General features: G+C 42.9%; 1 protein-coding gene across 4 annotated transcripts in view; it reads right to left on the bottom strand.

Moving 5' to 3' along the window:
- FARS2 (phenylalanyl-tRNA synthetase 2, mitochondrial) overlaps positions 1-25,140 on the bottom strand; it is a 200,766-nt gene that overhangs the window by 61,562 nt on the left and 114,064 nt on the right. For all 4 annotated transcript variants that reach the window (XM_082234531.1, XM_082234530.1, XM_082234533.1 and 1 more), the window contains 2 exons: positions 17,772-17,932; positions 1,919-2,070 (listed from right to left, as the gene is read on the bottom strand). In XM_082234531.1, coding sequence (XP_082090657.1) covers positions 1,919-2,070; positions 17,772-17,932 — 313 coding nt within the window. The remainder of the gene's footprint in view (positions 1-1,918; positions 2,071-17,771; positions 17,933-25,140) is intronic.

Raw genomic sequence — 25,140 nt, 5'->3', positions numbered from 1 at the left:
CAAAAAGAGATTTCTCTGTTCATTCCCAGTGTCTTTTCTCTTTTTTTAAAAAAAGACAACAACGATGCAGCAGAAAAGCAGCAAAATCAATTTTGTTGCTTACTGTCTCCCTTGATGCCTTTTCCAAGGTATTTTTAGTTGTTCTGATTAAAAATTTACTTCCTACGTACCACTGACAGCACAGTTCATTTCTGGATTAGAGTTTTATGTATTTCTTCCTAGCTCCTTCTGTATCGCTCTTTACCTAACCATGCAAAAAGAAGTATTCCTCCTGTCAGGCCTTGCAATGCAAGGCCCAGTTTCCTGTGCTAGATAAAGGAAATCTCAAACATAAAGATATTCTGCTTTATTATGTGTAACAAAAAGAGACTGGGATATGTCTCTAAGAAGGTGGCACACTCTCCTTTGTTAGAGGCCAGATGGTCAACCTATCAGGAATGTTAGTGTATTGGATTGCCTACATCAGCAAGAGTTTGACTACATGACTCCAGAAACCCCTTCCAGCTCTGCTTGAAAGGAGGGCTTGAGGTGAAGTTGTGATACCATGTCACCTTTTATTTCATGTGATAATTCTTATATCTAACTTAGAGCCAAGTATCTTCGAGCTAGTACATTCACGTGAATAAATCTGGAAGTTCAAGAGGCAAACAACACATCACATACTGAGATGCATAACAAAGCTCCGATATTTTGTTTGTTTTTTAAAATGAAAAGCAGCTCGCTTGGAGTGGAAACAAGAGGAAAGAGCTGTCTGAGACTTTCCCCCATCAGTCATTTTCCCTCACCACACCTAAGTTTCTCACACTCATAACACTTCAGTTCCTGTTCCTCCACTCATAAATGCCCCCCTCCCCAAGCTGCTCTTTATTTATTTTTAAATAAAAAAATACAGTTTCATTGCAAACTAGTACTGTACTTCACCTCTGAGGTTCAAACCACAGATCAGCCATGTAACCCACAGAATGGCATTACGCAATTCATTCTCTCTCTCATCCTAAGCCGCCAAGTGGCCGCCGAGACCACATAACACCGGTCCTGAAAGATCATCATTGGCTCCCAGTACGTTTCCGAGCACAATTCAAAGTGTTGGTGCTGACCTTGAAAGCCCTAAATGGCCTCGGCCCTGTATACCTGAAGGAGCATCTCCACCCTCATCATCCAGCCTGGACACGGAGATCCAGGACCTTCTGGTGGTTCCCTCGCTGCGAGAAGTGAGGTTACAGGGAACCAGGCAGAGGGACTTTTCGGTAGTGGCACCTGCCTTGTGGAACACCCTCCCACCAGATGTCAAGGCAATAAACAACTATTTTACTTTTAAAAGACTCTGTGGACTTTTAAAAGGTCACTGTGGAAAGCAATTTAAACCAGCCCTATTTGACAGACATACACTCTCTGTTGGCCTTCAGATCCACAGTTTACATGCACAGGATCCACTTTCATTATAACGTTTCATAGAAGGGTCTGTTATGCCAAACTCCAGATATTCCTTCATGGAAACCTCACAATTTCTTCCTAGCCCTTGGGCATTTTCTCTTTGCCTCTCTGCCCCGAACCTATTCTCCTGCATCTTATTTTCCTTTTTTCCTGTCCTTGTTACTTGAACATCTTAACTCAAGTCCATTAATACCAATACATTTCCTGCTCAGCCAATGCTAATCCCAATGACTTCTCAAGCGAATATTCATTTCCTTTAGCTTGCTCTTCCTTATTTTTCCCCTTTCTGCTTGATCCAGCCATGCAAATACCAACTACTTATAAAACAAAAACTAAATTTACAAAATTTGCACCCAAACTTTGGCCCAGTCTTATCACATTTGAGCACTATATGCTTTTGGCAAACCTGTAAGTTTTTTACAAGCGCTTTTCATCATAAACATCAAACTGTGGAGGGGGGGGGGGAAATATATGTCCGACTTACTTTGGATGTGTATATTCATCTATGAGGTGAACTTTTTCCACCACATCTCCTCCAATGGTTCGAACTAAATCATAGAAGTCATTTTCGGAGTATTTTTCAGAGGGCAGCCAGAAAGAGATATCGTTGATCACAGGAGGATATTTGCTGAGAGGCTAAAAAGCAACAACAAAAAGGTAATATTGTAGTGTTATGAAACAGCAGTGAGTTTTCCAGTGGTGTAATACCGTTAATTGATTTCACATTCTATGGTAATTGTATGGTGGAAAATTTCTCAAACAGTATATAAGGACATGAGCAGACCAGTACCATTACAGAGCATTTTCTACAAAAACATAAAAAATAGCTCTTTACTCACAGGTACTTTTTCACTCAGCTCTGCCACAACTCAAGTCAGCTCATGTGTCCTTACGTACTGTTTGGGAGAAAGTCCTCCATAAATATTTGCTATGGTCATGGCAGGCAGCCATGGGTGCGAATGCGTGTTTCAATGACTCTTATGTTTAATATGCATTTTAAGGTCTTTGTGTGATAGGTGCCAAAATGGAAATCCAGGGGCACTCTTTGAAGAGAATGTATATCACCTCACTGAAAATTATGCAGAATTCACCGGCGGCATTAAAAACAGATGAACATCTAGACATGAAAATTTAATGGGCAGATCAGTCATCCACACAACTTTTCTGAAAAACAGAATATATCTACACACAGAGGCACTCTCTTGTGTGAACTCTTTTGCAAGTGCACATGTGAGCTCTCAATGTCATTACTGGAAATGGCATAGGATCACACCCTTCGGCCAGGTTACAAAAAAAGAGCTTTGCCTCTTGATTTTACTAGAGAGGCCATCTGCTGCTGAAGAGACTAGCTTGCATTTAGATGGCACAGGGGCTTGTCTCTTTGACAGAAGGAAAGAAAATGCTTCAGTGAAACCAGAAAGCAAAACTCAGGCTTTACACATAGCTCTCTCCCATGACTCTTTTCTCTTCATGCCAGGACCGCCCCCCATTTATTTATTTATTTATTTAAAAATACCTATAACCCTCCCTACATCTATAGATACAAAGACAGGGTGCAAAACATAAAGCAAACAACTATACAACAAGCAACTGTAAAACAATAAAAACAAATAAAGGCAGCTAAGACAACAAAACAACTTTCCTCCAGGCTTAAGAGTAAAAATACAGAAGGGGTTTTGCCAAACAATTTTTACTGATTTTGCAATAATATAAGTAAATAAGCATGGTAACTTTCATACAAAGAAAAAAATGTGAACATGCCCCCTCTCCTCTTGCTAGAAGCTTAGTAAGTATTCAGATTCAGATTCTGGTTTTTTTTAATCTTCACTTATGTTTGCTTACTATATATTTTTGTAGTTGCTTCAGCAGGGATCTTATATGTTATATCACCAGAGTCTTTGGCAACCAAAGGAGAAAGGACACACATGAGCATAGCTTTGACAAAGGGAAAGCAATTAGGAAGTCAAGGTCCACACTGATGCAGCCAACAAAGTATTCTCCATTTTGGACGCATTAACATATGTAACAAATTGGCATCAACTGGCATAGAAAGCATCTGCTTCTTTCCTCCTTTCGATACTGCTACATCATGGGTTATTTTCTCTGCAAGTGCTATTCTCCATGCATTCTTAAACCATAGATCTAGTCCTATACCTTGTACATTTCATCACGTTTGGCCTGTGGTGTTTGGTTTGGAATACAGAAGTTAAGCAGGACTTCAGTGTAATAGCTCTGAAACACAGAATTCTTAGTCACCACGTACCCCTCATAATTCATTTTACACAGAGAATCTGTTGAGTGCTGAATCTTCCCCACCCCTCCATTTTTTCCATGCAAGACCCTGTTGTTCTGGTTTTTTAAACTGTTTTATTCTCCAGCAAGGCAGGGAAAATCCAGCAGATACATGAAGGCTAAAACTGGGGAAAAAAAATTCTTTTTGTTTCTTTTTTGTTCCCATAGGCTTTGCATGTTTATTTATTTTTTGTTTAAATAATGCAGAAAAAACAAAACAACAAAAAAAGAAATAAAAAAGATTGAAAACAATCCAAAAACATTGAAAACTAATATTACATCATATAATACTCTCCCCCACCACCCACAGCTTCCCTCCGCTACAATTCGACTTCTTTGAATCTCTAGTTCCACCTTTATCTCTGCATTCTCCAAATGTCTCATCCTTTAAATTTCTTTTATCTCTTCTCTTTTCCAATTCATAGATATACTTTACATTTTTACTCTAGGCATATTAGCATATCTTTCTTAGAACAATAATTTAACATATAATCTTCGAAACATTTCCATTCCTTTTTTAAAAAATTATTTGACTGATATCTTATGATTGAGGTTAGCTTTGCCACTTCTAAATATTCATTTGATTTGCAAATCTACTCCTCTTTTGAGGGCAAGATTTGAGATTTCCATTTAGAAGCAATCACTACCCTGGCAAAACTGGCAAACATTTTCTGCAAATGTTTCCGCCCAAATGAGAAATTACATTAAGACATGGCTGCTGGTGCAACCTGCAGTTTTGCCCTTAAAATGCACTGCCAAATTATCCTCAGGCGCATCAAGCGTATACAGATTTCCTTACTTTGTTGTTGTTTTTTCCGCCCACAGCAGCTGATGTGCTGTCCTGATTAATACAATATATTATCTCAATAAGAAAATTGTATTTTACGCCTGGAAAATGCTTTATGACAGAATAGTGAAATCCTAAGTGAATACCTGATAAAGCAATAAACCTGTAAGAAGGGCAAATTTACGGCACAGTGATTAATACAGATCTGGCTGCACATGACGCAAACACTTTAATGAATATCTGATAAGGAATACTGTGAGAGTTTTAAATTAACAGCCCCACAGCGATCCCAATTGTGAATCACAAATGATTATCCAACTTGTTACATGAATAAACTTGTCAAACAAATTCATCGCCTGTATAGCAATTTCGAAACTCAACTCTCGATAAAGCCATCACACCGGTGCTCTTGATGAAATGCCAGTGTCCATGAAAGATGCTTCTCCCGTTAACACCAATGCCACTGTTGCATGTTAAAGAGTTTCTACAGATAATGTATGGCCACAAAGCTCATGTGAACTGGTTGATTTATATTATCAATGCAATAAAGCACTGGCATGATCGAGGCAGTATTTTTATAGCAAAAATAAAAATAAAAATATTTATTCTACTGTACACAATTGTACGCCCCAAGGTATGTATTTCACGTTTACATATATGAGATTTATGAACCACGTGCGTACACACACAGTTTTAATTTCCTTGATGAGTTATTTATATATGAGTTGCTGAATTGCAACTCATTACCAAACTTAAAACAATGGAGAGACCTGGTCTAAACAGAGACATTGGATTCTTATCTCATTATACATGACTAAGCCATTTTTCACCTTCTCACACCTTGCCTTTTCCTGTAAGACCTATTACAGTCGTTAAGAGTCGTCAACAGGCTCATCTCAGCTATCTGCCAATCTCCGATTCCCACCACCCTTCTGAGTAATACCCCTCCCCACCTTCTCACTATATAGAAGGATCTGGCAACTTCTGTTTCAGTGTATCTGAAGAAGTGTGCATGCACACGAAAGCTCATACCAAGAACTAACTTAGTTGGTCTTTAAGGTGCTACTGGAAGGAATTTTTTTATTTTGACTATGGCAGACCAACACGGCTACCTATCTGTAACTGGAATCATTTTAAACCCCACTTTTGCTCCCTCCCTCATTCCTATGTAGCCCTAAAGGCGGATCACAACACGTTAAAAACTTAATACAATTAATTTACTGTAAGCAGCAAAGGAGGCAGGGAAAAGAAGCATCTTGGAAAGTCAGTTTTAAAAACTGTGTTAAATTTGAATTCATTTGCTGTTAATTTGTTTAAAAAAATGGAAAACCAATAAAAATTAATTGGACGGGGGAAAAACAACCTTAATACAATTAAAGCAAAGCAAAACTTTAAAAGCTAATAAAATATAATTCCAAACAGGAAGTGGTGGGCAAGGACAGGGTGGGAGAAAGAACCTAAAAAGCCAACCAAGAATGGCCAACTGGATCTGTTGCTTCAAGGATTATTTCAGTGTTGCTATCGAGTCTCTTGGTGTGTTTGGTTTTTTGCAGGAGAGGGCGGAGCGGGTAAAGGAAATTCAGTTGGGGAAGTTGAATTTGTAGCACCAGCATGGGAGTGTGCAATTAACTGCTTCCCCACCCATGAGAGAAAAGGAAGATGCTTATGAAGTGGTCTGCTGTTGCTGGAATGAACACTTAGATGGGTATATAAAAGTCTCAAATCCTTTATAAGAGAGAGAGAGAGAGAGAGAGAGAGAGAGAGAGAGAAGAGTGGCTGTTTGACCTGAGCTGATGACACTGCTGTAGTGTTTAAATAATAAATAAATAAATAAGAAATAATCACAACAAATGCTCTTCAAATACACTGCTTGCTTTTTAACACTGTCATCTGGAATTTATCCTAGAACCGGCATCAGAACCTTGCTTGCTGTAAATCCCAATCTCTTCTAATCCCACCCACCACCCCCGTTACCATGCCTGGGTATAGCCTTGAATAGGGACGGGGGTGGTGCTGTGGTCTAAACCACTGAGCCTCTTGGGCTTGCCAATCAGAAGGTCGGCGGTTCGAATCTCCACGACGGGGTGAGCTCCCATTGCTCTGTCCCAGCCCCGGTCAACCTACCAGTTCAAAAGCATGCCAGTGCAAGTAGATAAATAGGCACAGCTGTGGCAAGAAGGTAAACGGCATTTCCGTGTTCTCTGGTTTCCGTCACGGTGTCCTGTTGCACCAGAAGTGGTTTAGTCATGCTGGCCACATGACCCGGAAAGCTGTCTGTGGACAAACGCCGGCTCTGTCGGCCAGAAAGTGAGATGAGCGCCGCAACCCCATAGTCGCCTTTGACTGGACTTAACCATCCAGTGGTCCTTTACCATTACAGTGGTACCTCGGGTTAAGTACTTAATTCGTTCTGGAGGTCCATTCTTAACCTCAAACTGTTCTTAACCTGAAGCACCACTTTAGCTAATGGGGCCTCCTGCTGCCGCCACTCCGCCAGAGCACAATTTCTGTTCTTATCCTGAAGCAAAGTTCCTAACGTGAAGCACTATTTCTGGGTTAGCGGAGTCTGTAACCTGAAGCGTATGTAACCCGTGGTACCACTGTACCACTGTGACACAAAGTGTGTGCAAAGGTGACACATGTTTGTTCTCTCTTTTGCAGTTGGGGCAATCTTCCTACAACGTACCAAACCCAGGAAAGCCACTTCTGCATACAACATAGCAGCTTAGTAAAGGTAAAGGTACCCCTGCCCGTACAAGCCAGTCTTGACCGACTCTAGGGTTGTGCGCGCATCTCAGTCTAGAGGCTGGGAGCCAGCGCTGTCCACAGACACTTCCGGGTCACGTAGCCAGCGTGACGAAGCTGCTCTGGCGAACCGGCACCAGAGCAGCACACGGAACGCCGTTTACCTTCCCGCTATAAAGCGGTACCTATTTATCTACTTGCACTTAAGGGTGCTTTCGAACTGCTAGGTGGGCAGGAGCTGGGACCGAACGACGGGAGCTCACCCCGCTGTGGGGATTCGAACCGCCGACCATGCGATCGGCAAGTCCTAGGCACTGAGGTTTTACCCACAGCGCCCCCCGCGTCCCAGCAGCTAAGACTGATTTGTTAATTCAACTCGTGTCCCCAGCGTTCTCCTAGGGTTAAGGCACTCCTTTGTGCTTTTATTGCACCAATTTCTACCTTTTTCTAATTAAATAGCTTCCTAGGAGGAAACTATGAGGACATCAAAATTCATGCCAGATGCAAAATACACACCTCCTGAGCAATTGCCAGCACAAATATTGCTGTTTAAAATTTACAGCACAGTGTAAAACAAAGGCAAATCTCTGTCATCATTCAATTTGAGCAGAAAAGTCCCACTAGTCATATATAGCTAAACAGATTTCCTCTCCTGCTTGCTAAGGCCTCGCAATCTAGGAAAACGTGACTTGTGATCCTGCATACATCTTAATATGCAAAAATTATGGAGGAAATAAACAAAATGAACCCAGGAATGCACAGGGCACCTGTAAAATCTTCTCTGGACCAGTGACGGAGCTGCAGTAATAGTTTGAGAAGTCACCAAGGCAACTTCTAAATGTGGTTTAGCAGATTTCACCACCACCATCACCAGATGCTTCTTCACTGCACTGGACATTGCTATAGCCATAGTGAAAATTAGCCTTTGGGGTTGGTGGGTAAGATACGCCCAGCCTTCTTTAAGCCAGTATTTGGCATCATCAAATTATGCTCCCTAAGAGGTCATTCCGAAAGGTTTCAAATGCTCTGTTCAGCAACTGGCCTAAGCTCACAAGTGATGGCTGTGACTTGCTAATTGGGATTCCCATAATATCCACATCCCTTTGGTTTCCTAGAATATGTGTGCCCTTTGCCACACGGTGGCCTCATATGATCTTACAGCAAGGTGATGCAACCTGGTAGAAGTCAACCACGTTAGTTGTATGACAGCATGGAGACAGTGAACTTGGTTGAACTGGGAGCACAGAGTGGGGTTGTTGAAGCCTCTCCCACTTGCTCTTCCCATCTGCAATCCATTGCTGTCCCCATGCCACCCAGCTCATGATAGATCAGCTAGTCCAGGGGTCAGCAAACCTTTTCAGCAGGGGGTCGATCCACTGTGTGGGAATGAACGAACTCCTATGCCCCGCAAATAACCCAGAGATGCATTTTAAATAAAAGCACACGTTCCACTCATGTAAAAACACCAGGCAGGCCTCACAAATAACCCAGAGGTGCATTTTAAATAAAAGGACACACTCTACTCATGTAAAAACACACTGATTCCCGGACCGTCTGCGGGCCGGATTGAGAAGGTGATTGCGCTGGATCCGGCCCCCGGGCCTTAGTTTGCCTACCCATGAGCTAGGCAGTATGGACAGATGAGCAGAGCTCCCCAGGGCTTGGCAGGCCTCACAGAATGGCTGAGGGTCAGGGGTTGCATTTGGAAACTGCACCAGCATCATTTAATAAAAAAGCAAGCATCTACAATATGCGTAAGGCTGTAACTTCGTACTGACCATAGACCTAGGCTTCATTACACTGGACTTCACACACCCTCAAATAATAACTGCTTGCATTTCCAAAGCTTAACAAACAAATGAATTAAAAGTGTATCACATTTGGAGTTGTGTTTTTTTGGTCTTTTTTTGCATCCAATAGCAAAGTTGAAGGGGAGTTTTAACTGCCATTTGCACACTTCCCTTCTGAATTCCAAGTACCGGTACATCTGGTGGCAGATTTTAACCAGTCAGCTAAGGAAGGGAACCAACAAAAGAATCCTGGTTGGACACAGGGCTTAAGTCCGTTCTGGCTTGTGATCTAGAAGCAAAACAAAACTATCTAGTGCATCACCTTAGCCTACTACTGCTGTGGTGGGTAAAGTACTCAAAATATTCCTTCAATAAATCCATTATCAGGATTTATTTACATTTACCAGGGTCAGGACGGGAGGACACTGGACTTAATGGAGCTCACTTATGAGAAAACATGTACTTAAGACTGACTTTTAAAAAGAAAAAGGAAAAATGCAACTAGAAAACTGCCTGATGTTAAAAGCAATATACGCACGCAGAGGATGATCTCGCATACTGAGGGAATTTTTCTTCTTCTTTTTGTGAGGGAGGGTAGTGTATTTATGTGTGCTGTGTACCCAGAAATACATTTATCCTCTCCCCATTCCTTATAAGTGAGTGCGGGTTGTGTTTGGAACAGGGAGGGAGGTTTTGCCCTCCCCTCCTTGCAAATGTTGTCCAAAACTGTTAAAAGTGATTCACTTAAGTGGGAGAAGACACAACTGGAGTACCTGGTACCTGACCCATTGACATCAGTCCTTAAGTATTAATGTTATCTGCACAATCCTAGGTGCCATTTTTCTTGGTCACTGTGAAGCGTGACAGAATGTTGGGAGCTTTTATGGAGATGCTAATCCAGAAGGACCTTTATATATGCAAATATATCTCAGCAACAGAAATTGCTCTATGGATTACTTAAGCATTCAATGCAACCATTATACGTTACCTTTCGGAATAATAATAAAGACTACGCTTTATGTAGTCAAGGATTTTTTATATGTATTCATTTATGAGCTGTTTGCTGAAAGAAGTCTCAGAGGCAAAACTCTTGAGTGGATAAAAATTTAGAGTGCATTCTGCACTGTGGAACATTTACTTTTTGAAACGGGCCTGCTTTCCTTAGGTACTACTTAAGGAAGCATTAGGACTTAACCGCAGTTGGATTTGGTTTTGTCTTTGAGAATAAAGAATTAAAGTATTACCCATGCCACAGAATTATGCCACTGGAATTGAATGTGTGTATATTTATTTTGAATCCAGAAGTAAGATTATCACTTGAAACCAAATGGATCGACATTCTATTAGAATGTACAGACTCTGCTTTTTGGGTAAAAAAAAAAAAATTCCAAACAAATTGAAGGGCAGTGAGGGCAAATGGGGTAATGGGCAGGGAGAGTAGAAGGAAAACAACACCACGATGAAGCAACAGCCAAGGGAACGATAGGGGCAGCACAGCCGTGTGAACATTTGGCATGTTGAGTATTTTTCAGTATCTGTCAGCCTGCATCAAAGCACATATCAAATTTAGAGAACATTGACACAGCACTAATATATTGTCTCTATGTGAATTGGACCTGAACTTTGATACACTTGGTTTTTCTTTTGTCTCCTGCTGCTCTGATAACAAGCTTTCTGCATTTCCTAATCATATGCACTCTTTCTTCCTGGAATTTCAGACCTGGGTTATTTCTCCACTAAAATATGGAAAACCCTAGCACACATTCTCAAAAGGAAAAGGAATAAAAAACACCTTAGAGATGTGATCATGACATTTTTTTTTAATATTAAAGCCAAGGTTTATATCCTGCCTTATTGCAGAAGCTAACACCCAAAAAATATAAAAAATGTGGCAGTGAAATTGTGGGGGGATCACTGATTTCTAGCCTGTAATGTAGCTGGACTTAGCACTGACTAAAAGAAGGCAGGAAATAGCTTATGGGAAATGGGGGCAATGGGGGGGATTTCATTATAAGCAGGAGGAAAGCTAATAATTAATAACAGATGGTAATAAATGATTTATGTGAGAGTATATTGGGGTTTCTCAGAAAGAAATGAAGGTCTTGGTCACATAAGATACAAACAGCTTTCAACATGTGTCCATTGGCTGGTACATCTGGGCAAAGAAATGAATAGCCCTTTTATTTAAAATGTAGAAATACAAGATGGGTTTTTAGCTACTTACAACATTTGGGCTTTTCCTGTACTCTACCATCTGTTCTGCTATGAGCAGCAACCACAATGGTCTTATAAAACACAATGGAGAGAAACAAGTTAACTGTGAAATGAAACTTGGTACAATCAGAGTTACATAAAGTAGATTTATGTTCAGCAAGACACCTTTAAATATGTGCCTGGCCAGAGCAGGACAGCACAGTGTACCTTAAAAGTTAAAGCATAAACCTTCCTGCTTCAGTTATAAACATACTTGGGAATCTGTGACGGCAGCTTCCACCCAAGATATTGGGGTGGGGGTGGGGTTGCGCAAAGATACGGATGCAGAGAAATCACCAGAAATGGATATTTTCCTTTGATCTCGTAACGCTAGCTATTCCAAGGGAAACAACCTAATGAAGTTCATCTAGGATAGAAGGGATGATGCAATCTGGTGCAATTTCTTTAGAACTTTTGGGTGACTGACACCTAGGCTTAATATTGACTCAACCAAGTCCTTAGAATGAAGTAACTCCCCTATAATCAGAAGGGGAGGCCCTGATGGGGCTGCTGCAACTGGCTGCAGTTGGCCCTGACCCATCATAGGGCACTGGACCTCTACTAAGAAGGAGGAACTGCTTCTACGATGTTTATCTGCATCTGATGCTTAATGGTACCCAGGAAACGTAGGTGCCGCCTTTATTCGTGGCTAAGGTGTGCTGCCAGTCCAGTGTCTCGCTTCCTTCCCTTAAAGGTAAAGGGACCCCTGACCATTAGGTCCAGTTGTGACCGACTCTGGGGTTGCGGCACTCGCTTTATTGGCCGAGGGAGCCGGCATACAGCTTCCGGGTCATGTGGCCTGCATGACTAAGCCGCTTCTGGAGAACCAGAGCAGCGCACAGAAACGCCGTTTACCTTCCCGCCGGAGCGGTCCCTATTTATCTACTTGCACTTTGACATGCTTTCGAACTGCTAGGTTGGCAGGAGCAGGGACCGAGCAACGGGAGCTCACTCCATCGCAGGGATTCGAACTGCTGACCTTTAGATCAGCAAGTCCTAGGCTCTGTGGTTTAACCCACAGCGCCACCCGCGTCCCAAAAGGAAAAGGGCCCCTGGGCGATTAAGTCCAGTCAAAGGTGACTATGGGGTTGCAGCGCTCATCTCACTTTCAGGCCGAGGGAGCTGGTGTTTGTCCACAGACAGCTTTCCAGGTCATGTGGCCAGCAAGACTAAACCGCTTCTGGCACAACAGGACACTGTGATTGAAACCAGAGCTCACGGAAACACCGCTTACCTTCCCGCCGGAGCGGTACCCATTTATCTACTTGTACTTTGACATGCTTTCGAACTTCTAGGTTGGTAGGAGCAGGGACCGAGCAATGGGAGCTCAGCCCATAGCGGGGATTTGAACCGCCGACCTTTTGATCGGCAAGCCCTAGGCTCTGTGGTTTAACCCACAGCGCCACCCGCATCCCTTTTCTTTCCCTTACTATGCTTCATTTCTACCCTCTGTGCATAGAGTCGACTGGCCATGGAGGATGACAACTTGTGCAATGGAGAGCAGCTGAGGTTGCAGGGCAGCAAATGGCCCTGTTTGCGCTCGCACGATGCTTATTGCAATGCTTCAGTTCCCTCTTGCAAACGTAGGATTCATTTAGATTATGGCTGCATTTTTAAAGGAAGGCTTTTCATTCCTGATAGCATCTGGTCAATCATTATTAAGTTGTGTATTTCTTAGGAACAGTTAGGACGTCTGCTAATATTACATGATATGCTCTCTATTAAAGCACATCTAGGGGTTTTATTTTCCCAGAAAGAAGAGTGAATGGAATTCTTACGAGCAAACCAGTATAAATGCAATTTCATCAAAATCAGGACTGAAATCTTTGTGTTATGCGATTTTCCTGGAATCAACACCTAACTCTGAACAGAACTGGACTCTTGAGTCACGATCTGGATGTTTGCTGGACTGCTGCATTGTGACTTTGATTGTTTGCTAAGCCTTTCAATTTCAGCGCTGTCTTTTATTTTCAAACGCTTGCTAAACGGCATTTTAAATTGCTCCTGAATCTTTTTAAAATGCTTCTGAAGGGCATTTAAAAATAACTATTTTGTGCTAATAATGAATTATTGCTTCAAAACAAACAATTAGAAACCCTGCTGTAATATCTGACAATAGTGTAATACTGACAAAGGAGTGATTTTGACATCTGACATGCCCAGGTCATGATAAACCATGGTTTACTGAGACTTGAGAGAATGCTCTTGCTTCACTCCCCTGCCCCTGCCCCTAAGTATCAGCAACAAACTACAATATCTGGCTTAGCACTATGTCCAAACCAAGGACTATAATTTGTTTCAGTCAAGGAAACCATATTTGGTAAGCCAAGAACAAACCTTGGCTTCAAATCATGTTTTGTTAGGAGTGTGAAACAAACCACAGCCTTCAGTTTGGATATACTGCTAAGCCAGGGACCATGGTTCATAGTTCCTATTCATGTGAGGAGTGAAGAGAAAGCTCTAGTGGTTTACATACACAGTAAACCACTAACTGTGATTTACCATGACATGCAAGTACAGCCAGTGTTAGCTACTCATGAAATGCCTCTTTCAAATGGTTCCTTGGCCATGTACTCTGTAGTAATTACATGTCGCAGTTTGTTATCCAGGAAGCTTGTTTGGAGTTGCATCTGTGAGAGCAGGACTCCACGGGAATCTAGGAGGAAGTTTTGCAGCTAGCAAATTCATATGTATCATTTTCTCTATACTTACTTGGTGGATTTAATTCCACTCTATTCAGTGGGCTCAGAGTTGCTTGTTCCCAAATCATTATCAAATTAAATGAAATGATTTGAGGGATAAAAGAGGCTGAATTAAATTTTTTAAAAATGATTCTTTATAGCCATAAAACCTATTGAAACAACAATCTTGAACAACCATATCTTACTGTACACAATCTGTTGCAATAAGCATCAAACTGGGGGTAAAAGGGCAGAGTCAGCGACTTGTTTGTACTCTGTTACACATAAGGAGAGCCAAAAGTGGTTTATCATTTAATACTTTAATACCAGCCAATAAAATAAAAATTGCTTACAGCAGCTATATCAAGGAGTGTTCGACCACAAGGCCATTCTATACTGTCTACAACTTGACTTTTCAGTGATCTTGGAATAGAAAAGCAATCTTTTGAATGATTTGATGCATGTCCATACCACAAATCATCATTCCATGCCAAAGCAGTTTTCAAAGTTTTCCCCAACCACCTTTTCCACAAGACAACAGTCCCGTGGAGAAAGAATGTGCATTTAACTTCATGGATTTGGTCCTGAGTGACAATCAGACAGTTTGCGAGGTGTATTTACAAAACTAAGTTCACTCACAGAAACCCACGGTAGAGGTCAATTGGATGCCACCGTATAAATATGACTGGTGCTGACTGCATTTTACCCCCAGTTTAGAATGTGTGCTTAAATGTACTTTAGGTTGCCTGAAGTGTTCTCACGACTTTATAGAACCAAGTGGCACACGTGCGGAATACATTTTCACTGAGTTGAATCCTACGGACAGAAACTGCAGCCAAATAACTCAGTTCTACAATAATATATCTTACTTCCAACGTATAAGGCTCGGGATTCTTTGGTACATGCCTAGATACTCTCACAAGTATATGCAAACCCAGATATACGCACTTCACACATATCCTCAATTACAATCAAGCTAATGAGCCAATAAATCAAATCACAGGCTGAACCTCATTATTTTAGGCATCCAAGTTCAATTTGCTTACTAATGGCTGCATGGCTGCTTTTAATAGATGTGCTATTAAAAAGTAAACATAATGAATGAATAACTATTTAGGCATCATTACCCTATAAAGATGAAAAATTTCAAAGAATGCGGAACCCATGGAAGCTACTTACTTTTTTTTATTGTGGAAAAATGCTAATCATAAACTCAGATCACAAACGTAAATTACACAGAGGGAAAGAGCTAGTAAAAGCATCATCAGGTCTATCCCAACTTCATATTGATGTTGAATGAGCTGAAACGGCTAGTTTGTACACACATAGTTGTTTGTCCTGAAACGAACAGTACAGATGAGGAAGCAATTCCTCACCCCCACCAATTTGGTGTATTTTGGGGGTTCCGATTTCTCAGTGGCCTCATGTATCATTGCATTGTACAACATGGACACAGTGACATCCCAATCTTTAAATTTGTCGTGGCACCTCTAATTCTCCTGCGTTGGGACATGACAACATCACAGTGAAAGCATGCAGCCCACAGCCCACCCAAAGCAAGGAACTTCACGAATGATTCCTTGATCCTGCGTATGTATTAGAGAGAGAAATGCTTTTGAGTGGAACTGCAACATTTTCTAGCATCGGTGGATCTTCGTCTTCCCACAACCTCATGGGCCAACTTTGACAGATGGCCAGCCCCACCCACTTATAAATCATCTGATGTCATGATGGTGTCTAGTGATTGACAGGTGGGTGATCCACCCATCATAGTGGGTCCACATGGGTAGAGTGAAAGGTCTTCTTTGCCAACGTTTCTCATAGGGAACAAACTAGCAAAACAGAACCGAGGAGGGCTGGACACTCTGCTGTGCAGCTGATGAGCAGAGGGTTTCTTGCTGCTTGCTGCAGAGGTCTACTTCGCCAGTGAGCTCCCCGCTGAGAATGTGCTAGCAAAACAGCATGCAGCAGGAGGAATCCCTGCCCTGCTCAAGCTGACATTCCCTAGTGACGTCAGCCAATGGGCAGGTTGGTGTGGTTTGGGGAAAGTGGCCTCACACGCCATGTTCAACCTCATGGCGGGCCAAGAATGGTCTGTGGGGCCAGAGGTTCCTCATCCCTGCATTACAGCACACCTGGGCTGAACAGAAATGTCGACTATCTCTGATCAGGGGCAGTGATGGTGGTGGCAAGGCTGCAGAAGTGGTGTCTCAGATGGGAGGAAAGGATGCTATCTACTCGTTCGGATGCTGTGTTGCCACCTGGTCCCCCTTCAATATTGCACTAGTTTTGAACCTCGAAGGGATTATTATATTACGGCAGTTCCTTTCCATCTGAAATAGCGTTGTGTCGAATCATTGCTATGTTCCCTCCTACCCCTTTGGACCTCATGAGTGCAGATAACATGCTCTTGCCACCTGGGGATTAGCTTCAGGGCCACTCTCAGATGATTTTGCACCTCTTTGGTGGTTCACCCTTCTCTTCCTTCGCAGCTCTTAGCATGCGGCGATGATGTATTGTGAGCCTAGTTTCAGATGTGCTCCAGCCTTTGGAGCCAAAGACTGCAGTTGGTTGTTAGCCCTGGTCAAGGCAAGGCACCCCACCCCCAAGCCTGTGACATTCTGCCATCATTAATCCACACTGGATCTGGGGCTTGGCTCAGTGAGTTCTGCACATATCCATGAGCTTTGGGCAGTTGCCCACCTTTGCCGTGTGCTGGCTCCAGCCATGTCAGCCAAGCAACTCCCAACGTTGCGATTAGGAAACGTATTGCACCATGCTGTGGAACTCCCTAGACTTTCCACAAAAACCGAGTGCTGGAGCATCATCGCATAAATCTGTGATACTTGTATTTGTCCAGATTTGTTTACTCTTCCAGATTCTCTCCCAGGCCTCCCACTTGCAAATTCTTCTCAGAGCTGTTTAAGCAGAACGAGACGGGCAGATTCCTTTTGGAATCGCAAGCTCTTTCCCACATGTCTTATGCAAATCAACAAGCCTGAGACGTCTTGGTAGCCTAACCATTTTTGGAAATCAGTGCACACAGCATGTGGCGGTGAAACCTCTGTGCCCTTTTCAGTTAATATTGATTAGGTGAAATCAATAAAATTAAAGACACGTGTGTGTGTGTGTGTGTGTGTGTTTTGTTTGTTTTTTTAAAAAGCACCACCACCTACAGAAAGCTGAGATGAATTTGCACATACAGACTGCTTGCAAATGCTACTGATTCAAAAGTTAACCTTAAAAATATTCAGCAAATGACGTTTGCTTCAAGAAATAGGATATAAGCTGCCTTTGCATTAAGAATGAGCAACTTGCCTCTTCCTTCATGCAGATGCCTACATAGAGAGCCAGTGTGGTGCATAGCTGTCAACATTTTCCCTTTTTTAAGGGAAATTCCCTTATTCCGAATTGGAAAAGGGAAAAGGTTGACAGCTATGGTGTAGTGTGGTGGCTAGAGTGTTGGACTAGGACCCGGGAGACCAGGGTTCAAATCTCCACTCAGCCAGGAAGCTTGCTGGGTGACCTTGGGCCAGTCACTGTCTCTCCTCTCAGCCTAACCTCACAGGGTTGTTGTGAGGACTAAATGGGGGGAAGGGGAACTATGTGTGCCACCTTGAGCTCCTTGCGGGGGGCGGGGGAGTGGGCTAGAAATGCCATAAATAGGCCGCCATTGAAATGGATGAGAGTATCACAACGCTGCTGTAAACAAAGGGAAGCAGAACTTCCAGGCATTGCTCTCTGCAAGCTCTCACTTTCCTTAAACATCGTTCCAACGTTCACTCTTACCTGGAATTGTATTCTTTGGTTAATGTGAGGCACGTGGAACTGTTTCAGGAAACGCTCGTCTTTGCTCCAGAAAAGTCGGATGTCAGGGATCCCGTACAGGATCATGGCCAGCCTCTCCAACCCCAGGCCAAACGCCCAGCCAATTTTGTTCTCTGCGCCAGCTGCAATTACACAAAGAAAAACACACAAGGCCTTAACGGGAGAAGAAAGGCAAAAGGTATTCTAGATTGGTATTCTAAAAGGTGGGATAAAAATCTATTAAATAAATGCATATTAAATACATAAATGAAAAGCTGTGTTTCATTAGAAAACCCCCACCAAAAATAGTTCATATGAGGGAACTTTTTAAAGAATCAGCCATGCCTGCTAATTTTATGCCTCATCCCCCAAAAAAGGAAATACAGTCATATCTCATGTTACGTTTGCTTCAGGTTGAGCATTTTCAGGTTGCGTCCTGCGGCGACCCAGAAGTACCGGAAAGGATTACTTCCGGGTTTCACCGCTTGCGCATGAGCAAATGCGCAAAATGATGTCATGCACATGTGCAGAAGTGGTGAATTGCGACCTGCACACGTGGGTTGTGTTCTTCTCAGGTTGTGAACAGGCCTCTGGAACAGATCCCGTTTGCAACCAGAGGTACCACTGTACAGATCAGTAGTAGCTAACATGGAGCGCTATGGATGTTGCTAAACTGTAACTTCCACCAGCTCCAGTACCTCGCAATGAAGAGCGCAAAATCTGCAGAGGAAACTAATGGACCAAACATAGTGCAGTTAGTGCACCTATTGTTCTCCATATGGAAAGAACCAGTCAAAACCACAAACAAAATCCCAAAGCAAGGTACAGGTACAGGTTGAAGGTCAAGGTTGGAAGCCTGTCAGAATACGGGTGACATTTCCAGATCACAAAGCAACCTTCCACTGAACATGTTGTTTCCAAAGTGGCAGCTGTAGCGTTTGCACAGAGCCCCTGGTCATTCCAGGACTATTGACCCTGCACCACGGCTTATTTCTTCCACTGCCACTAACCAGGTTTCTCCAGTAATATATTCAGACCCAGTCAGGTTGTAGCGCATTAACAAAGATTCCAGTTTATTGTGAACGCAAACAAGTTCTAAATACTTTGAAACACTTGTAATCCGATTCACCCTCTCTGTCTGCCCTCTGTCTCTGACTCCTATGCTTCCCACCCACAAGAAACCAACCGAAATAACTGCCAAAACCCGTGTTGTGCCTTAAACACAGTTAGGCTCCGCCCCTGGGCTTTCTTATTGGTCAGTCTATTAACCCTTTCTCTCTCCCCCCCCCAGTACGACATCTCCATAATGAGTGGGCAAACGCCACATTAGCCAATTAGCAGATGCAGATGAAAGGCTGCATGAAATCCTGCCTGGCAAATTTGAAAAGCAGAGGACCCGGTTTCTCTTGGCTGACCAACGCACTGCAAGTCACTCTGCTCTAGGTAGGAGGGAAACATAACAGCTGGAATTCCAGTTCCGTCCCCCCCACCAGCCCACCTGGGAAATATCTGGAAGAAATGACGGCCTATTTGAGTTTTGGCTAGCCATTCTTTCAATATTGCCAATTGCTTGCTTTGGCAATCAGGCTGTTTTCCCCCCACATGTGGTCAGATGCCTTTTTCTCTTTGGGACATCTGTTCCATTGCTTGTTTCTTAAAACAGCTGATATTCTCTGTGTGCTGTGTGGCTGTGAAGAAAGGTTGTCCACATGGATCAGCCCGCATAGATCAACCCACAAAATCCAGACAATGGAAAACACTTCTAGATTAGCACTATTACTACTACCAGGTTGGTAAGCAAGTAGCTCCAGATAACTCAAGCAAAAAAAGCAACTTTGCAAATAATTATCATTGTTGGCAGTGCTGTTGTGCACCTAGATTAACTACAGAGATAAGTATCATCACCGCCGTTTAAAAAAATGGATGACAAATGAAATGCCAGACTCCCATAATTCTATAATTACAGTGTAATGGCAATTAATGCAATCTTATTTCCTACTAGAAATTATGTGAAACGCTAAAGGGACCACTGTGCCTTTTAAGACTCACCCTTATCATCAAGTTGCATCTCGTCTATCATTATCCAAAATATAATTGAAAGACAAAAAAAAAAAAAAAAGCCAAGCAAAAACAAACCTGGCAGTCAGCTCTTAATTGCTCCTTTCCTATCTAGTATGAGGCTTGTCAGCAAATCTCAAAAGAAAAGCACAACGGTATGTGTTGACATTCGATCTCCACTCATCACTACAAGCCCACTTTGAGCATCAATCACATTTGTTAATAAGTGAAATGGTGTGAAATACCAACATTTTAAATTACTGGAATGCTGTTTCGCTATTGTCAAAAATTCCAGAGACCTTTCTTTTTAAAGGGGGGGGGAGAGAGAATAACGAAGAATTTAATCCATGCATTTCAGAGATGGGGTGGCAATCATAACCATACACTGTCCAGTCCTGACTGACTCTGGGGTTGCGGCGCTTTATTGGCCGAGGGAGCCGGCGTACAGCTGGTCATGTGGCGAACCAGAGCAGCGCACGGAAACGCCGTTTACCTTCCCGCCAGAGTGATACCTATTTATCTACTTGCACTTTGACGTGCTTTCAAACTGCTAGGTTGGCAGGAGCTGGGACCAAGCAACGGGAGCTCACCCCGTCGCAGGGATTCGAACATCCGACCTTCTGATCGGCAAGCCCTAGGCTCTGTGGTTTAACCCACAGCCCCACCTGCGTTCCATCAGGATGAATACCGACAGCCAATACCAGAGGAAAGCATTCTGGTTGCCCCCTCCCCCATGCTCCAGACTACAACTCTCATCGGCACCTGTCAGCATGGCCAATGGCCAGGAATGATGAGAACGACAGTCCAGAAAACCAAGAGGGAGCCAAGTTGCCTACTCTGGTCTACAGTGATTGGCAGCAGCTCTCCAAGGTTTCAGATAAGCATCTTCCCAGCCATTGTTGGTTTTGTGTGATTCCCAATCTGTCTCACTCATTGATCCCTGTAGTACAATTAGACTAGCAGCAGTCAGCTTGGTGATGGGCACAGCTGATGCTTGCCTTGCTGGCTGTCTAGCCTGCAAAAGGACTCTGACTGCTGGAGGTAGCTGGTTTCTAGATGCAACCTTACAGCGTGCGGCAAGAGGCGCTGATATGCTTAATGAAGCTTGTTAAGAGTAAATTAGTCAAATATTCCAAGGCCTTAGCTAGACTCAGTTAGAGGGAAGACAGAAGAAGAGTGTTCAACGCTGAGTTATGAATCACAAAAAAATTGTAACAGTCTGTAAAAGCACCTGTGACTGACCAATAGCAGTAAATCCTTCCTTTTTATTTGGCTGGACATGTCTGGTCCAGTAGGGGGTAGAGCTAAAATACGATAGCTCTCCATTTGCTGAACAGCATCTGCTTAAAGAACTACAAGGTTGATTACTTCAAACACAGCAGCCAAATTCATCTGGTGCTCGGTGACCACCCAAAGAATAGTTACGAGCTTCAAGCTTGAGTCATCAAGGTAGGCCTCAAAATAAGCAAATATATTTATTGTTAGAAAACAGTTGATGTTTAATAACCTCAGCTCACGGGTCTGCTTGGCTGCCACCACACAAATGAACTCATGTGGACCCAGGCATTTGAAAACAGAAGCATACCTACAAACAGTGATGTTAAGATCACAGATATTAGTCAGATCAATTTTGTGCCTGTGTGATATTGCGTTACAGTGACCATGATTCACCTCCCCCAATGCCTGGACTCACTCTACCCTGCACATGACCATCACATCAGCCTGAGTGTTGGAATGGGCCTGTTGTTTCAACCTTTTCTGTGACTGCAGAATGACGCCACTGTTAAGAAGAAACCAGGTAGCGAATACAGGTAGAATCAACGTATTCTGGAAAATAATAATCTTATACTGAAAATTCAAAGGCATTCATCAGAAGACATAAGAATAAAAGTTGACCTCTTTAAATATAATATTTAGCCTACTGGCCATGTTCCAAATGCAGATCAGAGTGCTGCCAACAATTTATCATTCTTCCCTTCTTCCCTGACATGTCTTTACTTTTGACCTTTCAACATAGTTCATCAGGCAGTATTCACTACCTGAATAACAACCTAGACTCACTTAAAATTTTTTTGTGCCCCCTAAAAGCAAAATACCTTTCATTGGTATTAGGCTGTTACTAAAACTATGTAGAACTTTGAACTGGTCAACCAACCAGAGCACCTTTCTTTTCATAAACCTCAAGTCATTGATGGTACCAGATTAACCATGAAGGGTTACGGCATTGTTTGTGCATAGCAATCCAAATCCGTATTATGGGGGCTGGGAGTGTTATATAAATGTGCTTTTATGACAATGCAGCAAAAAAAATAGCTTCGGGAAAATCCTGCTAGTCAAAGGCATTGAAAAGACACAGGAGAACAGAACAGGATGATGCCATGGCACATAGTTCTTCCACATGTTGTTGTTGTCATGTCTGACTCTTCATGACCCCATGGACCAAAGCACACCAGGCACTCCTGTCTTCCACTGCCTCCCGCAGTTTGGTCAAACTCATGTTAGTAGCTTTGAGAACACTGTCCAACCATCTCGTCCTCTGTCGTCCCCTTCTCCTTGTGTCCTCAATCTTTCCCCACATCAGGGTCTTTTCCAGGGAGTCTTCTCTTCTCATGAGGTAGCCAAAGTATTAGAGCCATCTCGTCCTCTGTCGTCCCCTTCTCCTTGTGTCCTCAATCTTTCCCCACATCAGGGTCTTTTCCAGGGAGTCTTCTCTTCTCATGAGGTAGCCAAAGTATTAGAGCCTCAGCTTCAGGATCTGTCCTTCCAGTGAGCACCCAGGGCTGATTTCCTTCAGAATGGATAGGTTAGATTTTCTTGCAGTCCATGGTTATCTGAAGAAGTGTGCATGCACACGAAAGCTCATATCAAGAACTAACTAAGGTGCTACTGGAAGGAATTTTTTATTTTGCAGTCCATGGGACTCTCAAGAGTCTCCTCCAGCACCATAATTCAAAAGCATCAATTCTTTGGCGATCAGCAGGAAATAACTTGACCTGGGGATCGTTGAGGGATGAGCTGTAGCTCACTGGGGAAGCACAAGCTTTGAACACAATAGTTGAGTTCCCAGCATCTCAAAACAGGACTAGGGCAGACCACACTGCCTCAGACCCTGGAGAGATGTTGCCAGTGAGTAGATAGTTCTAGCTAGACCAGTGTTTCCCAAACTTGGGCCTCCAGCTGTTTTTGGACTACAACTCCCATCATCCCTGACCATTGGTCTTGCTAGCTAGGGATTATGGGAGTTGTAGCCCAGAAACAGCTGGAGACCCAAGTTTAGGAAACACTAAGCTAGAAGCCTTGAGTGGGAAGCCTGTGGTCCTTCAGATGATGTTGGGCTCCAACTTCCATCAGTCCCGGACAGCATGGCTAATAATTAGGGGTGTGAGTTTTAGCCCAACAACATCTTCAAGGCCACAGGTTCCCCACCTCAAGCTAGATGGGCACATAATTGATAAAACAATTTCCTGAAATAACTGATAGTAGGAAAGAGTTATGAAAAGGATTAGTCAAAGCAGGAGAAGGTAAGAATATCAGCAGTGGTCAAGTAGGACAAACAGGGCATCCATACAGTTCTCATAATATTTTCACATGTAACACCAAGAAATGCATCTAAGTCTCTTTTGTGTGTGTTAATGCCACAACATGAATGTTGTAAACAGCAGAGAAAATTTGGAATTGGGGGGGGGGAATGAAATGTAGCTTTTAACCAATGTAGGTTTCACCTTTACATTACAGACTGATTAAAACACAAACTTATTTAAGTTTCACATTTGAAGATACCCTTAGGCTGTCCATAGTATATTTAGCTGGTGGACTGCTCTATCATTCCTTTGTGTCTCAAGCATTCCTGATCCAGCCTCATCTATTTTCATGTTCATTTAGGAAACATTTGAGGTGAAGGTTACACAAGGGAGCAAAATGAAATTTGTGGCTTGTGTCTCTGGAGACCAAGCCAGCTCTCATTCGAGTTAGCCCTAGAGGTGTGCTCAAACCATCATGTTCTCTTTCACCTTGGATCAGAAATTGTTCTCCAGATGAAAGACAGCCAGATAAATGAGAGAAAATGCAATTAAATGTCTGCCGCTGTCACACAAAGTCACCATAGAGTATGACTCCCCCCATTTGCTTTGTGTTGCGTTAAGTTACATTCTAGAACTGCAGTAACTAAACACCAGTTCAGACATTATATCTTTTGTCCAAGTCAGCCAGGTGCTCTACCTTGAGCTTAGACAACTTGGGCGTAAGGACTGCCTTGCAGGATCAGACCAGGAGGTTATTTAGCCCAGTCATGGGCAAGCTCCCAGCTCAAACTCAGAAGCAAGCTGAGCCTTTTCCTCCCAAACTGGAACATAGTACAGTGGTACCTCAGTTTACAAACTTAATCCGTTCTGGAACTCCGTTCTTAAACCGAAACTGTTCTTAAACTGAGGTGCACTTTCCCTAATGAGGCCTCTTGCCGCCGGTGCCCTTCCACTGTTCAGATTCCGTTCTTAGACCAAGGTAAAGTTCGCAAACTGGGACACTACTTCCTGTTTTGTGGAGTTCATAAACCAAATCGTTCATAAACAGGACTGTTCTTAAACCTACCCTATTCCTGTGAGCTCCTAAACCTCTCCTCTACCCTGACCTGCCAAATACCTGCCATCCTTCCTTCAATCTGATTTACCAGTCTGGCATTTGGGAGCCAGCAAGCCACAGCAGGCAGTTGCCAAGAAGGGAGGGTGGTCTTTCCCCCTCTCCCCCACCCACCCACCTGGCATGCTACAGAGCCCGTGTGGAATGTATTTTCCCCAAAGGTCAAAACATGAAGTCAATGAGATGCTACATCTTTATCTCACAGAACTGCAATCCTCACAGAACCTCTAGCCCAAATGGTTGCCATTAATTTGATTGGAATTAGTTTTATAATGAAATGATTTTAGAATGTTTTACCATTTTACTGTTGTTAGCCGCTCTGAGCCCGGCTTCAGCTGGGGAGGGCGGGATATAAATAAAAATTATATTATTATTATTATTATTATCATCATCATCATCATCATCATCTAGATAATTTTGTGGGAAAAGGAGTTCACTCGTCCAATGAGAATCAAATGAGGGAGACCAAGGGCGTGCTGGAAGTATGCCTTCCCTGACATCTAACATAGCTCCATCGGTATAGCATGAGACTCTAAATCTCAGGATTGTGGGTTTGAGCCCCATATTGGGCAAAAGATTCTTGCATCGCAGGGAGTTGGAATAGATGATCCTTGTGGTCTCTTCCAACACTAGAATTCTCTGATTCTTTACCAATCCT

This window comes from Podarcis vaucheri, assembly GCF_965113315.1.
Source record: "Podarcis vaucheri genome assembly, chromosome: 8".
NCBI classification, from domain to species: domain Eukaryota; kingdom Metazoa; phylum Chordata; class Lepidosauria; order Squamata; family Lacertidae; genus Podarcis; species Podarcis vaucheri.
The sequence above is the reverse complement of the archived record's forward strand: the minus strand, read 5'-3'. Positions and strand labels throughout refer to the sequence as shown.